The sequence below is a fragment of the Phycodurus eques genome, chromosome 7, assembly GCF_024500275.1.
Source record: "Phycodurus eques isolate BA_2022a chromosome 7, UOR_Pequ_1.1, whole genome shotgun sequence".
Lineage (NCBI taxonomy): Eukaryota > Metazoa > Chordata > Actinopteri > Syngnathiformes > Syngnathidae > Phycodurus > Phycodurus eques.
Window position 1 is genome coordinate 13994314 of NC_084531.1, and position 16740 is coordinate 14011053.

The following is a 16740-nucleotide window of genomic DNA, read 5'->3' on the forward strand; positions in this document are numbered from 1 at the left end:
GTCGGGACAATTTAACGAGTCCCAAGTACCAATATCACCGGTAAAGGTATGAGGCCCGATACAGGTACTGGTATAAGTATCAGTGCATCCCAGGTTCGGCGGGCAACACGGTGGAATACTAGTTAGCACGTCTGCTTCACAGTTCTGGGATTTGGTTTTTGGATTTGGGTTCCGGCCTTCCTCTGGGGCATTTGCATATACTCCCCATGCTTGTGTGGGGTTTCTTCGGGTACTCTGGCACTTCCTTCCACATCCCAAAAACTAGCATGTTAGGTTAACTGAAAATTCTAAATTGTTCATAGGTGTGATTGAGAGTGCCCTTTGCCCAAAGTCAGCTGGGTATACGGTATCGTTTGATACATATCTGTCCAGGCTGTTCAGTAGGCATACAATGCAACTAATTCAACTAAAGTCTTGAAAAATAACACAAGAAAAAGAATGGAATGTGTACTGCGAAGCAAGCTCCATGTATGCAAATGTTTCCAAAGGTTGCCGTATGAACAGTACATCATAACGGTTTTATGATGACCAAGGTATGCCCACAGTTGCCCAGGAAGTTGGAATAAATTAGTTTTAGACATGTTATTCCAACTTTATGAGCAACAGTGTATTTTCAAATGAGGTTTGCAAGGGCAAGATACGACCTCATCAGTCTCAAGGCCCTAATGCGCAATACACCAAATCCCATTACTGCAGCTTTACAACATAAGGTTTAGCAGAAGGTCGGCATGATGCGCCCTAATTTATGCAGCATCGTATTTCTTGTCTGTACTCTGCCTCAATTACGGAAACACGAGCAGGGCTTCTGTCTAACCAAATAAACAAATACACAATCGATAGACACTGGCTCCAAGCAGTGACTTCACAAATCCTTTTTTTTTTTTTTTTTTCCCCCAGTCCACGTACTGTAGCTGCATGAGTTTTTCCCGGCACTTCTGCCATTCTGCCACTCAGCGCAGCTCTTATTGACATGCGCTGCTATTTTTAATCGCAGCTCTCAGCGGCTTAAGTGTTTCAAAACGTGTCGAAAAATGCTGCTTTCTTTCTGAAGATTGAGATCATCGGAGAGAGCACAAAGCCTTCCAACTTGCCGCCAGTCATTTCAATATGGTGGCTTCTCCATGTTTGCCATCTTTGTTTTAGATTGTATAGAGCTATAAACCATTTCCTCTGGCTTGTCACTATGTCTCCTCCGTGACAGCTGTTAACCAACCACTTCCTGCTTCTTCCCACATAAATACATCCAACAAGTTAGTTCCAGTGCAAATATGACGTCTCTCACATAATGGAGCAACTTTCATCTCAACAAACATCCGCAGAAAAGGACTTTTGGGTGGGTTTCACACACACACACACACACTGATAGAAGAGCTGTGTCCGTAAACTGTTGTTTTAAATTGACTTTTGCGCAGAAGTATTTGTTTTTTGGCAGCAAGGTGCTGTCGTGGTTACCATGTCCTCCTTAAAGTCAAGAGGTTCTGGGTTCGAATCTTGTGTGGAGTCGGGGACTCTGGCTTCCTCCCACATTCCAAAAAACATGCATGTTAGTTTCATTGAAGACTCGAGAGAGAGAAATTGTCCGTCGGTGTGAATGTGAGTGTGAATGCTTGTTTGTCTATTTGTGCCCTGCGGATGGCTGGTGACCAGCTCGGTTCTTGCCCCAACCTCAGCTGGTATAGGTTCCAGCTCACACGCCACCCTATTTGGGACAAGCAATATAGTGGTCCCTTGTTTATCACCCCCTCATGATAGATGAAAATATGTGAACTAGCGACCATATATTTATTTTATTACTTATTTATATTTTAAAGCTTTATGAGCTGGTCGACTGGACAGCACGTCTGCCTCACAGTTCTGAGAACCGGGGTTCAAATCCAGGCCCCGCCCGTGTGGCGTTTTTTTTTTCTCCCCGTGCCTGCGTGGGTTTTCTTCGGGTACTCCGGTTTCCTCCCACATTCCAAAAACATGCATGGTAGGTCGATTGAAGACTCTAAATAGCCCGTAGGCGTGAATGTGAGTGCAAATGGTTGTTTGTTTCTATGTGCCCTGCGATTGGCTGGCGACCAGCTCAGGGTGTACCCCGACTCTCGCCCGAAGATAGCTGGGATAGGCTACAGCACGCCCGCCACCCTAGTGAGGATAAGCGGTACAGAATGGATGACCCTCCCCAAACTCGTATTGACCTTTCCCATACTCTTATAAACACTTCCTATTACGGCCCATGTCTATCAAATGTTTTTCTTATAAATTATTATACCAATCATCCCGTCGATTATTCGAGTAATTGCATACAAATTTATTAAAAATATTACATTTATTTCGCAGGTCGCCATCCTCACATTCTACACTCTAGTATCTGTGACTTTGAATGTGTGTGGTTTTTAAACGGCGGAGCCTGTTGGGTGACTTGGGGGTCACCAACTGTTGTCGGCTCAGGATATCAGCTAATTTTGATCAACCCTCAGCCAGTTTAAGTGTCGAATACCTCTGGATGTCAAGTGTGGCCGTCCAGCTATTGTATGAATGTGGTCGGTCGGTGTTCATTTTGTTCAATAAGGCGATTGAAAGTGCACCGGCTGTTATGTCTATCCTTGACCACCTCTGGAGGGAATACAATTCATTCTAACTAGCGGTGATAGGCTATATTAAATTAATCAATTATGCTTACTTTACGGCAGACGTGCAATTGTATAAGCCAGCCCAGTGTGAAATGATCTCAAACTTTGGATATTCTTTTTCTTTTAAAGTACACTTTCCTCCTGGGTCGCACTTATCGCTATGCGAGTCTGCAGTAACATTAGTCTGTGTGAAAAAAATGACAGCAAACAGCAAAATCCCAAGATACCGTGTTGCAAAAAAGTCTGCAATAAAATAGATATGAACGATTTAAAAGTCGACGATACAATGACAGTGCCAAACTGTGAACCGCAATATGGTGAGATGGCTATCCCCGGCTATATAATATAATATAATTTTTCATTATCTGCGCTTGTTGTGAGGTTCGCTGCCACCATTTAGCACTCACAACTCAAGAAAAAAAAACAGCTTACCGGGGGGCTCATATCTCGAAAAAGTCGTAACTTGGTTACTACTGTCAATTATTTTATCATTTTGAGGATAAAGCATTAAATGCTGAAGGTGTACCTAATGTTCTGTCCTGTGGGTATCCAATTGACTTCCTCCAGATGGACATGATAAGTGATTTCTTGCTGCACACACACGCATGCTTACAAACACACGTAAGTAGCACACAGGCCAGTAGCACAAAAGGCATCGTCGCCCCTTGCTGCATTAACTGAACTGATCATTTCAGGCAGCCGCCCTCTGTATGTGGAGCGATAACACGCTGACTGTAGTACTGCGCTGTAATAAACATGTGCCTCCATTAATCTGGCACAAAGGTTTCTTGTTGTGCTTTAATAATTCAGCCTTATGGGCTCCATTAGGCTCGTGTCATGATGAATGGCCGCGTTCATTTTCATCTCTCAGCGCCATTGATGCGCAGTGCCACCCTGGCGGTCGATGTCACGCTTATCACGTTTGCATTAATTATGAAACAATGAAAGCCCTGTTGGGCCTCGCATTTTGTTAATGGACTCAGCCAAGGTCCCTGGGTTTTCTTGGTTTGCGTCAGAGACGCAAGTCATTGCCTCGGGGTCACCACGCTGTAGGACACATCCAGCATCTTCCATCCATCCATCCATCCATCCATCCATTTTCTGAGTCGCGGGCGTGCTGGAGCCTATCCCAGCTGTCATCGGGCAGGAGGCGGGGTACACCCTGGACTGGTTGCCAGCCAATCGCAGTCCAGCATCTTTACTCACTTTATTTCAAAGCAACATATTATGGATTTCTTTTTTGAAATAGCTTGTAAACAAAAAAAATGGCTCAAAATTCAGAGAGTTATACTGTACATGCTTGAAGATAATTACCAAAAATGGCCAAAGACTGGCCAAAGACTGAATACTATATAGTACTCAGTTGAGGAGATATCTCATTAAACTCTTTGTCACCTTTTCAATTTTTCAGATTTTTCGGGGGCGTGGCTAAAACGCCGGGACGTGACAGACTTTGGAGTCTGGAATAAGTACCGGTGTCAGAACTTGAGCGCCTTCATTTGCATTAGCGGTTATCAGCTAGCTATGCCTCCAGCCCCCCAAAAAATATATCTTCCCTTCGGATAATACCGGTCTAACTTTTTGCCCCCTGAAAAGCGATTGTGTTGGGAAGGGTTGCTGATCAAACTTTGACTGGAAAATATTTTCCTGATTATTCCTGACACATTTTGGGTGGGCACCCTTTGGCACCCCTTGGTTCCACCCCTGCGTCCAACGGACACGAAGACAGCGTTTGATAACGGCTTTCTTTTTCATGATTCGTGAGCTTCATTTTAGATACTTGGCATTTGTTTGTTATTCATTCAAATTAGGAAGGATTGTTAGCAACACTTCTCTATAGTGTGTCAAAAGCAGAAGATATTTATTTTCACCTTACAGGGACTTTGAAGGCACATGTCCAACACAACTACAATTCATACAGTAAATACACCTTAAAACCAGTTCAATCTTTACATTCCCTTATGTTCTACCATTTTCAACTACAATGCAAGTGCTGTTTTTTTTGTTTGTTGTTAAATTTTTTTTGTTTTTTTCACATTTCTTTTGGGCTGGGGGCTGGAACGAGCTTGGTCACAGAACAAAGTAACTGCGTAAGTCAAGGTACCACTGTATTTGATACTGACCATTAAAAAGTCATTTCACATGTCCCCTTTCAATATAATAATGTACTCGCCCTTAACTTTGAGGAGGAGTTACAGACAAGCAAAGGCACAAGGTATCCGTACAGCGTGACCCTGGGAGGCGAGTCGCTTCGTGTCCATACTAAACGCAATTGGCTTTGTGGCATTCAACAGGATCTTCTGTTATTTTTTGGAATATACTGAGCAGCCAGGACAGATACGCTCATACCACTTTTCCAAAGTCACAACAAGTTGCTCCTTGATGAGAGCTTTGGGACGCCCGTGAGTGGGTGTCATCTGCGTATTCCCGTCGGCTTGAACTCTTAATAGAAAGCTGGGCCTGCAGTGAGTTGTCCATTGTGCGAACGCAGAAAAGTCCCACACCGCAGCTATTTCACACCCACGTACTTCCTCTTGTCTTATCGCTCGGCACGGCTAAGAGGTCTTTAAACTGGATGAGGCCGCACCAAGTGTGCATGCTTACTTAACCATACGGTATAGAGCCGCTATACTTAAATAAGGTCTCATTTGTAACGTTTTATGTGGTGTAATGGAGCCTGATGTGATAAATGGGAAAGAGATGGGATGACGCGGGATCAAGGTCACTGGATGGACTGCTTGAACTTGAGCGCGGTTTCCCCAAATGTGTACATGTTGGCTTAACGGCTTTATTTGAGATGAAAAACAGCTTTCGGAGGCCCCCCCCTAAAAATCTTAACAAAGCGCCAGCATCTCGAGGGAACGGCTCTGGGAAGCTTGTGCTGAGCTTTGCGTTTTCACAGAGTGGGGAATAACCGTACAAGACCGCTCTTATGGTGTTCTCATACTGTGTTCCGCCCACTTCCTTCTTTGAGGCAGCTTTGATGGGTAAAGCGCACTTAAGTGATGTGACTCAGCATTATTTCTGTCTGTTCAAGTCTGATTGTCTCGAAACAACTCGGGGTGGGGGGGAGGGTACACTCAACGGGCCGATTCATCAGGTACACCCAGCCAGTAATACAAGAGCTGTATCAAAAAAAATAAAAATAAAAATCTGCATTTGCAAACACAATACAAATAGTGGTGCCTTGATATACAAGGTTAATTTATGACGTGATCATGCTCATAACCCAAAACCCTCATCAGTAAACCAGTCATCTTTCCCCACTGAAATGAAAGGAAATACCATTAATTTGTTTCAGCCTCCCCTAAATAAACAACAACAGCCATCCTATAAAACCTATAAAACTTTATAAAAACATATATCATAATTCTTTTTTTCAGTTTTCAATGCATTTGCATTTAATCTTTAAGAACTCTTCTTTAAACATTTATTTAGGTAAATGTTTTATTTATTTTTAATGTGCAATACATTTTATTCTAATCTTTACAGTGCAGTTTTTATTACGATTACTATTACTACTTTATTATTTATTTATTACTATATTTAGACTGTACATGTTACAGTGGCTAACAATTTTATTAAAAATATTTTTTATGGCTTATGTTTTTTGAAGAACAGTACTATGCTAGTGTATTTTAATGGTGGTCATGAAGGTTTTTCACGGGGTTTTTTAAAGTGGCAAATTACATGGTGTAAAACGTTTGAGAACCACTGTAATAGATAATAATAATAAATTGTGGTTGTAATTTGCCAAATAGTGAGTAGAAATGTCATTATTAACCCAATTTATACAAAAATTGCAAAACCTTTACAATGATGTCTTTATTGTAAATTGGTCTTTGCTGTGATTTCGAGCCTATAGTGGTGTTTACTACTTTATAATAATCTGTCTAATGGAACGGCACACAGCGTGTATGTATTGTGCATTTATGGTCACTTGGGCGGCTGTGGCTCAGTGGTTTTATCTTTCGCCTTATTTGTACAAATGTACACATGTGCAACTCTGACACAACTTTTCCAAAACTAAAAGGAAAAAACATTAAAAAAGCTGCTCACCAAACCACAAGGACCACCTCCTACCCCGCCCCCCACCCATCTATAGAACAACCTGTCCACCAACCAGCAGCTGGGGATGACTCACTTCCTGGATCCTGGAAACAGCAGACAAACACCTGGAGGCTATATATAGGGTATACTTTCCCTCTTACCCCCGCCCACCCACCATCTTTGCCACCACTGCTCCACTGTGCTGAGTCACTACCAAGAAAAAAAAACACGTGGGGGGTGGGGGGGTGGTTGTGACTTTTTCGGAAGTTGATTGCAATTCAATTCAGAGTTTTCCCTGAGATAAGGATGGATAGTGTGTGAAAGGTGATGTAGTATGCGATGTTATGGTGCTATGTGATGTTACTTCAACTAACTTCCGAAAACACAAAAACTCGGTGCCTCACAAAACTTGTATTAACACTACATACAGACAGTTTGAAGTAACATTTAAACTTTCCTTAACAGTTGTACAAGCTTAAAGAGCAATTAAAATGAAAACTGAGCATCGAAGAACGGACCCTTGCGCCCACTTTTTCCACAACAAAACATCGAAATGATCAAACTATGACACTGCTTGGCTCACATTCGATGGACTTAAAGAATGTGAGTATTTAAGGTCACATTATGACCTATAATGTCACATAAAAAATAACACCAACAAAAACACAGTGAGCCAGGATAGTGGCTTTTTATTTTTATTATTTTTACTTAGACTCTATGTATGAAAAGCTATATTGTGTCACATTTACTAAATCGATGAACTGCTACTGCTTTTTTATCTACATGTAACAAAAATGCGGCACGGTGGACGACTGTTTAGCACAGCTGCCTCACAGTACTGGGGACCGGGATACAAATCCCGGCCCCGCCTGTGTGGAGTTTGGATGTTCTTTCCGTGCCTGCGTGGGTTTTCTCCGGGCACTCCGGTTTCCTCCCACATCCCGAAAACATGCATGACAAGTTAATTGAAGACTCTAAATTGCCCATAGGTATGAATATGAGTGCAAATGGTTGTTTGTTTATATGCGATTGGCTGGCGACCAGTTCAGGGTGTACCCCGCCTCTGGCCCAAAGATAGCTGGGATTGGCTCCAGCACACCCGTGACCCTAGTGAGGACAAGCGGTGCAGAAAATGGATGGATGGATGGATGGATGGAACAAAAACATTTTGAACTCTGAAAAACGACACTTGGATGAAGCTTACTTTCAAATAAAAGAGTCAATCTCTATTTGAGTCCTCCTCGTGTTTATAAAATTGAAGCCAAACTTTAATTATGCACCTGTAGAAAAGCAAAACTGCCACCTGCTTCTGTATTCTGTCATCGTTAATTGCACATCAGGCCTGTAGACATCGCGTTCATTTTCACACACGATTGTGAGGTGTGCGCAATTTTTGTTTTCAGTATACTGTAATTTATGTAGAACATAGCATTAAACGTTGTTTTCTTCACAAACCTTTTCTTTTATTGGCTTTATCCATGGGGCGTCACGGTGGGCGACCAGTTAGCAGATCTGGGTTCAAATCCGGCCTCGCCTGTGTGGAGTTTGCATGTTCAACCCATGCCCACATTCCCAAAATATGCATGGTAGGTTAATTGAAGACTCTAAGGTGTGAATGTGAGTGTGAATGATTGTTTGTCTATAGGTGCCCTGCAATTGGCTAGCGGCAAGTTCAGGGTGTACCCTGCCACGCTCGCGACCCTAGTAAGGATAAGCGGTACAGAAACTGGATGGATTTATCCATAGTTTGCCTACTAGGGGTCGACTAGGGAGCGCATTGACGTTTGTGACGCATAGTTTGAGTGGCAATTAAATCCTCCTATTTATGGTTTGCTTTTCGCACGTTCACTTATTTGCATTTTTTTCTGTAGAATCTATCTGCACTTGTTTACTGAAAACTTACCTCTTCTCATATTTTGTGCCCTTTCTATATTGCTCTAAGATGCCACAAGATGGTGCCAAAGACATGGCTAATAGGAAAGTAGTAATTGGTGTCAAGGAAGTATGCTGAAGAGATACATCTCAGACTGAGAGACTAACATTTTTGTATGCCAGAGAGGAGCTAAGTTTAGCCTGGGATGGTAGTGGAAGTCATGGAGAGATTTTGCTGGAAGTGCATGACATGCGCACCTTCGATGCATTTTTTTCAAAATCAAATCATCTGTATGCCATTTGTTTTTAAGGGTAATGTAAGATCGTTTTGAAATGATATCATAGTGGTTTGGGAGCATAGTTTTGTGGTACATTTACAGTTTAGAGTATTAATATTGGTAATTATAAACATTGGGGGGTGTCAATTACTCATGGGTTTTCACTATTGCGACAGGGCTCGGTCCTTATCTCCCATGCATAGCAGGGGCTTACTGTATGCACTTTTTGTAACATATTGATTTGATGTGCCATGAGATTTTGTCTAATGTCAAATCTGTAACTTGACTCAAGAAAAGTTGCTGTATCATAGTTGCTTCCGATCGGGGCCCATTTGACCGAATTTGCTTGTGGAAAGCCCTGGAACTTGCCTAAAATGGCTGCTTTGAACCAAAATGGCCAATTTCCTGTGCAATTTCCTGCATTGGTCCTTGAGAATTGTTCCTGTTATGATAGACATATCCACCCATTTTCGTGTCGATCATCGAAATCGGTGTCTGCGGCGCATTTTTTCGGGCTTCCTACTGTGTGGGTTTTATCGGGCCCACGATGGATTTGTTCTGCCATAGCTGATGTTAGCGTGCCATGTTTTAAAAAGAAATCTTTTTTTTCTTTATTTCTCTCAAGCTGCTGTGCCTCCCCTGAGGACCTCTGCCGAGATTCAAACACTGAACTTCAGAACTATGAGTCAGACGTGGCAACCGCAACTCCCTATTGAATATGTCTACCTTTGAAATGTCTTTTCTTCCATCCTCTGCATGATTCCTACTTCTTGTCCCAGTGGACAGCCGCCCGTGAGCTACCGTGAATCCATAATAACTCAGCCCACATGGTAAGATGGCAAGAAATTAAAAGGACATGGTGTTCCGCGTCTGCCGGGTAAGTGGACACCTTCGGCGCATCCGTGTGTGTGAACGGGTTATATGAATTTGATCACAGCGATAGGAGGTTGTTTCTTTGCTCCCTGAGTGCATGCGTGTGTGTGTCTGTGTGTGTGTGTGTGTGTGTGTGTGTGAGAGAGATCCAGTCACAGTACACACACAGACACACACACTAATACGAGTGCTGTATCGAAAAATATATTCCTTTACTCAGATTTATGGTAATTTCAACATGTGAGTGGTACAAGCACAACAGTAAATTGAGTTTACCAAAGGCAGGTTGAATTAAATATTAGATAGAATAGAACATCAATTCTTCTTCTTCTTCTTTTACTTTGCAAACGTTGAGCGTTGGTTACTATCTGGCAAGGTCACGCAACAGTGACACTTAATGAAATTATATTTGACACATTTTAATTCCCAAGGGGAAATTCAGTAATTCATAACTAAGAGAAGAGTAATAAATGAAAATGAATCATGAATAGGCGACTGTACAATAGGGGGAAAGCAGTACAGACCTAAACGTGGCCTCAATATTTGGCAAGCACACCGTTTTTATCTAAACACCCTTAGCTGTCTTAACGCGTCCTCTTTGGTACACCAAATATGTTCATGGGTCAGTGTGACCCACTGCATTGTAAACATCAAACTATATAACATGTCTGCCCCTTTTGTATCACTGTTGGATCAATCTATGCCATGTGAATTAAAAGCTATTAAAAAGTCGATATAAAGATTTTAAAAAATATTAACACGAGTTTATTTGACCCATTGCATAGCAGGAGGGTGAACCGAGTTTCAGCACAACTGATAACCAGAGATAGTGTTGCCAAAATGAGCATGAGGGATGCAGCTCTTGTGGTCACTCTCAATAGATCGTGCAGGTGTACCTAATGTTGTGGCCACTGCAAAAGAACCGAAAGGCAGCATTTTCCACATGAAGTTGTAATCTAAACCAAAAATATGAATTCTTCATCATTAGCGTTTATTAAATAGCCAGAACCTCCTTTTTAACTGAATTGAATTGTTGATTGTGGAAACATATTTTCAAGTAATTATTGAATGAATTTAATTTAATTATAGACGTGTATAGTGACACTGGCGTCTCTGCTTGGTTGTACTGGGTATTGTTTGTCGGCTGCTGGAGAAATGTCTTTTCTTTCTTCCCTCTGGAGATGTAGACATTGTGTCATGATGCAATTTTGTGGCATCCCTCAAAGGAGTGCACACATCTAAGTTGGAGGCAGTGGAGTAAAAGCAGAAAGAGAGGGTGGGAGGGAGCTGGGAAATCAAAACATGCCATGTGATCACAGAGCTCCTCCGTGTTAATTATGCATCAAGCTTCTGCTATCAAGACATTTTATTATCCGCTTCCTGCCAGCTCGCAAGGACGCGATGGATTTAGTTTCGATATTCACTGCTCATTTGTCTGCTTGCAGTGACATCTGCTGGACGTTTTACGTATTGCAGGCCGGCGTGGCAACAGTTTTTCCCGCCCAAAATGACCCAGGTTGACCCCCGGTGGCCTTCCGGCCAAGAAGAGAAATAACACTGAACACTATTGGCATTCACAAACCATATGTTTTGCACGTGATGGATTGCAAATAATACAAACATGATATCAAATGTGCAGTCATCAGCCATATTATTAGGTACACCGGCACAATCGAATGCTCAATATTTATCCAGCAATAAAATCGAAATAATTTAATAAAATGATTGCAACTAGTTTTGACGTAGGAACCGTGCCTTTGTGTAAGTTATCAATAATTTGGATTTACAAATACAGATAAAAATTTACTCAATAAAGTTTTGTATGCATTTTTCACGGCAATAAAAATAAAATAAAATGCGAAATACTCTAGTTAGGGGGTCACCAACACTGAGCCTGCGGGCACCAGGTAGTCCCCAGGGACCACATGAGTAGCCCTCCAGCCTGTAGAACAGGGTTCTTCCTCGGAATGTAGAAGTAATCATTTAAAAATGAGATTTCTAGGGAAAAGGTGCCTCTCAATTGCTTAATATACAGTATAACGACTTAAATTACATTAAATAGAATTATTAACTTTTACCTGGAACCAGAAATACTACTAATAAAAAACATTTTGCTCAATTCATTCCAAAAAATGGAAATGTTCACTTTCGCATTTGAACTCTTCAAATAGTCTTCAAATACATGAATATCATTTATTGTGATATTAACAAAGAAAATGAGACATTTTCTGGTTTCAGAAGTGTGTTTCAAACTAATAGCCCCTCGCATTTATCAGTAGCCAAGCAGCAGAGCAAAGCAAATGTATTTAGATAGCGCATTTCATACACAAGGCAAGTCAATGTGCTTTACATGATTAAAAGCATTTAAAAAACAAAGAAAAGAACAGCTTATAAACTTTTAAAACAAAGAGAAGAAAAAATAAAAGCCAAACAAAAATTAAAACAGCATACAGTGCAGGAAATATCATTTAAAAGTGGAAATGCTCAAAAAAGCATGAGAAAAAAAAGAATTTTTAACCTAGACTTAAAAACATGCACATTGGGGCTGACGTCACTTCTGTTGGCAACTTATTCCATTTGTGTGCAGTTTAATAGCTAAATGCTGCTTTACCATGTTTGCTTTGGACTTTGTGCTCCACTGGACTCTGCGCTCCACTATTTGACCCGGCCGAGTCTGTCGATCTGTATTCAGGACCTAAACCATTTAGTGATTTATAGACCAGTAGCAGAACTTTAAAGTCGATTCTAAAGTTGACTGGGAGCCATATGCTCTGACCTCTCCGAATGAGCTGCAGCTGTTTTTAGGGAGTCCAGTCAGAAGACCATTACAATAGTCAAGTCTATTTGAGCTAAAAGCATGGATGAGCTTCTCCTGGTCTGCGTAACACATACAAGCCTTCACTCTCAATTTTACTCCGGTTATTTCCCTTCTTGTTTAAAACTTTCCTGCTGTGCCCCAGTCAAAATGACCTGTGCGTCGACCAACCTTTATGACCTTTATTATATTATTACCTTAGAATTTTTTTCAAGAAATGTCATGTCCCAAAACATGTCTCCATTTCTAGACGTCAGTGAGCCTGATTTACTAGAGGCTTGCGTGTGCAAAAACTGGCGCAAACTTGATCACTTACGCAAAAAAACCTGGAAGCTAATCTACTGATTAATCTACTGACCAGGCGCACTCAGGATTGTGTCTGCCTAACGGGCAACATTACTTTAGAATTGTTATTTTTTTTTACTCATTTTGTTTCATCTGTTGTGGGTAGAGCAGATGCAAATCGAATAATTTAGCACGGGCAATCTTATTCATCAAATTGCAATTGCTGATTTTGCATCTTAAATACAGTGTCTGAAAGGCAGGTGCGTTACCCATGTTACCCATTGCTGGGTAACAATGACCTTGGTTATTATGGCGAGTCGGAGGTGCAGGAAAAATGAGAGTTGACAGGGAGAACAGATCTTTTCTGCTCATGTAATTCTTTAAGAAGTGCCAGGAACAAATATTATCAACGCAATTGTGGAGCTTTTGAATGCTATTAGGGCTCATATGGAGCCAGTCACAAGAAGGAGTCATGCTACAGTATATCCGCCATGAACAAAACTCCTTTCAACTCAGCATTTCTTGGTGTCTTGGCGGTGTCTTCACACTGCGGCAATTGGTGCTTGCATCTGCCAGAGGAGTTTTTTGGGTGGGATGTCCGAAGCTTTGAATGCAATTTTACGCAGGATGGGCATATACATCCAATGACTACACATTCAGGATGAGTTACAGTAAATCAAACAAAACATGACTTTTTTTTGTATTTACTGGCTTCCCTAAAATTGTCGTAGCGATCGATTTCTTTTGTGTAACTCAGTAATATGTTTCTCTGCCTCTTCCACGAACACTTCATATTCCACAATTTCAAACTTCATTTTGCATTAGCGGTGCTCTCCCAAATTTTGGTGAAAACCATCAGAACTACAGCACAAAACCCTCTTTTGAATACTGTGGTCTCCACTACTTTTACACGTGTTGCCAACAACGCGTTCACGCTGTTAGAGTGAATGCACATGCAATTTAGTGCCTGCTACTTGGGATCTTAGACTTTTAATTGACCAAAAATGTCTTTTGTGCAATGGCTCTGAATGTTTTTCCATCTTCTCAGCTTCACAATTTTCCCCCCATAGACATGTCTGTGCGATTCACCTCCCTCCTCTGTGGAGGGAGGTGTTCTATGAGTGATTTGACATTCCCGATCTGGGAATGTCAAATCCCCAGATCGGGCCGACAATCATAAATGTGAAACGTAGATCGCTTATGGTTATGTGTGTGACGTGCTGTGTTAGTCATATCTGGATTACACCACACTAGGGATTGAACCGTTTCGTCGACTTTACTATTTCGCGCCGACTTTTAAAGTTTGAAGTCTTCAAGTGTTTTTGGCTGTGTCGTAACACTTGTCGCAGTACTGCCGCGTGTGGAAATATTGAGAAAAATGAGACCGGTAGCATAATCACTTGCAAAATATGCAAATCTGTCCATCTACGATGTCCCGTCTTACAGCACGTTATTCTATGGAACACATGATGAAGAAACATGTGAAGGCTCTCACTTATTACAAAAAAGGAATTCTGTTTCATGGTGAGTTGTATTTTTAATCATGTTTTTATTTGTCTCTATGCTGCTCATCGAAATATGTCTTGACATGAAACTGTGTCATGGGGACCGCTGAACTGTGCTGAAAAAATATCAGCAAAGCCATCAATTAATCGACTCGACTTTCATCACATTATAGTCAACTACAAAAAATATTTAGTCGTTCAAACCCTGTCTCAAAAACGTTTTGGTGTATTTCAGTGCTAATTTCCATCATTTGATACAATAAGTTAGAGTTTCCGTTGGGCGTTGTGTCCATTTGCTCATCGGCTTGATTAAAAAAAGAAAAGTTGAGAAACAGCGCTTCCTCTCCGATGTTCGTCACTTGTAGTCATTTTCAGCAAATGATTGTGTAACTAATTCGGAGGGAAAGAGCCTGAAAAGGGAAAACAAGGAATGACTGATGCGAAATCGACGTCACTTCTGCTTTTTTACGCCTTAAATTTGACCGTCTCACCATTGTCACTTCATTCACTTCTCAAAGACTCAAGCACGACGAACTTGTTGACATTTTCCCATTTGTCGATTTATCTTCAAAACGATGAACACCGCAAGCCTGCAGAAGAGTTTGATGGTGATGGCCACGCTGGCGGTCGTGGTCACGTGTGGAAAAGGAGGTGAGTTGTGGAATATCTCGCGTCGTTCTCCATTCAAAGCCTCAATGACAACATTCACATTTTTGCTTGTGATCCGGTGCAGCGGGGAAGCCGACTGAATGCTGCAAGAAGGTCAGCAGCAAGAAGATCACGGAGGAAGTGTTTGCATTCAGAGTGGAAGTACCTCAATTGCCATGCCTGCCAGCCATCATGTGAGTATGGCAACACATTTACAGCGCCACATGTCCTGGCATTATTTTCATAAACACTGTTGCATCTGGAAATATATATATATATATATATATTTGAAAGAAATTAACTCGTAGGAGCCACGGTGACCGACTGGTTAGCACGTCTGCCTCACAGTTCTAAGAACCCGGGTTCAAATCCGGCCTCGCCTGTGTGGAGTTTGCATGTTCTCCCCGTGCCTGCGTGGGTTTTCTCCGGGCGCTCCGGTTTCCTCCCACATCCCAAAAACATGCATGGTAGGTTAATTGAAGACTCTAAATTGCCCGTAGGTGTGACTGTGAGTGCGAATGGTTGAGTGAGGATAAGCCGTACAGAAGATGAATGAATGAATGAAGTTAATTTGTAAGGTTGGTCCAGTTGGCATATTAGCATGATCAGAATGTGGTCAAATCTATGAAAAGGTGCAAAACAGCTTCCCCTACAATCAAATAGTGCAAATAGAATCACACTGTGTGGCTTTAATAGCCCTCATGTTATGCTTGGATGTAAAGTTCAACAATAAAATTCTAATTTGAGATTATAGAATATGTAAATTCCAAACTAATAAAACAAATTGACCTGTTAAAAGTTTAAAATCAGAGGGAAAAAAATAATATATATACATCTAAAGTATGAAAAGAAAATCCAGAATTTGAAATATATTTAACATATAAATAAAAATGATGATGTTCATTTCTGTAATGTTACAATATTCACAATAACAATGATACCACCCCAAAATTAAAATAAATAAATAAACAAATCATTAAACATCCAGCGGGTCACAATGACCCTTGCACATTTTGTGTGTACTTAACAAAAAACAAAAAAAAAACATAACAGGAGTAATACTATAAGCATGCTGTACGTCTTAAACTAAATCTGTTGCTGACATCCTTCAGCTTCTACACCAAAGATGGCTACCATTGCGCTCAAATCCGCGCTCCATGGGTCCTCGAGAAGACTGCTGCTATTCGGTGAGTTGCACCTTCATCACCATCATCATCACCATCACACATTCTCCTCTATGTGTCATCCTTATCTTCCTCTTCCTCATGTCAACCTCACAGAAGGGCGGCCGTTGCTCGGGCTTTGACCACAAGCTCGCCATCCGAAAGGTCGCTGCCGTACAGCCTCACCTCCTAGGTCTCCGCTTCTTCATCGTGATCATCCTCCTCTTCGTCATCTGAAGAAGATGAGCATAAAGCCTGTTTGGAGGATGAAGACTTTAGTCTCTTACAATTATTTATTCATTCTAATTTAATCAAGCATTAGTCTGTATTTATTAGCTAAATGTTTCACCTGTAACTTATTTTTTTATGATAGAAAACCTCCAGCGGTCTTCGGGTCAAAATGACCTGGGGCTGTACATGTGTGGATGTGAGTAAATTGTTGGAACTTTAACGCAAAGACTGAATAAACTTCCTGTAAATTGACTTTACATGCAGTTTTATTTTCACATTAAAACAATGAAATTGTCTTTAACACTATTTTTTTAATCTGCATTATAACCTGATGCAATAAATTACCTCAGCTTTTATAAAATAAATTTAAAAAACTAAATTGAGCAGGATATTTTTATCAGT

General features: G+C 41.1%; 1 protein-coding gene across 1 annotated transcript; it reads left to right on the forward strand.

Annotated features, from left to right (window-relative positions):
• Positions 1–1244: 1244 nt before the first annotated feature.
• Positions 1245–16740, forward strand: LOC133405248 (C-C motif chemokine 4-like). The gene is made up of 6 exons (XM_061682064.1): positions 1245–1333; positions 9444–9695; positions 14886–14947; positions 15030–15138; positions 16057–16131; positions 16225–16740. The coding sequence occupies exons 2-6, from the start codon at positions 9646–9648 to the stop codon at positions 16298–16300; spliced, it is 372 nt and encodes a 123-aa protein (XP_061538048.1). The 5' UTR covers positions 1245–1333; positions 9444–9645; the 3' UTR covers positions 16301–16740.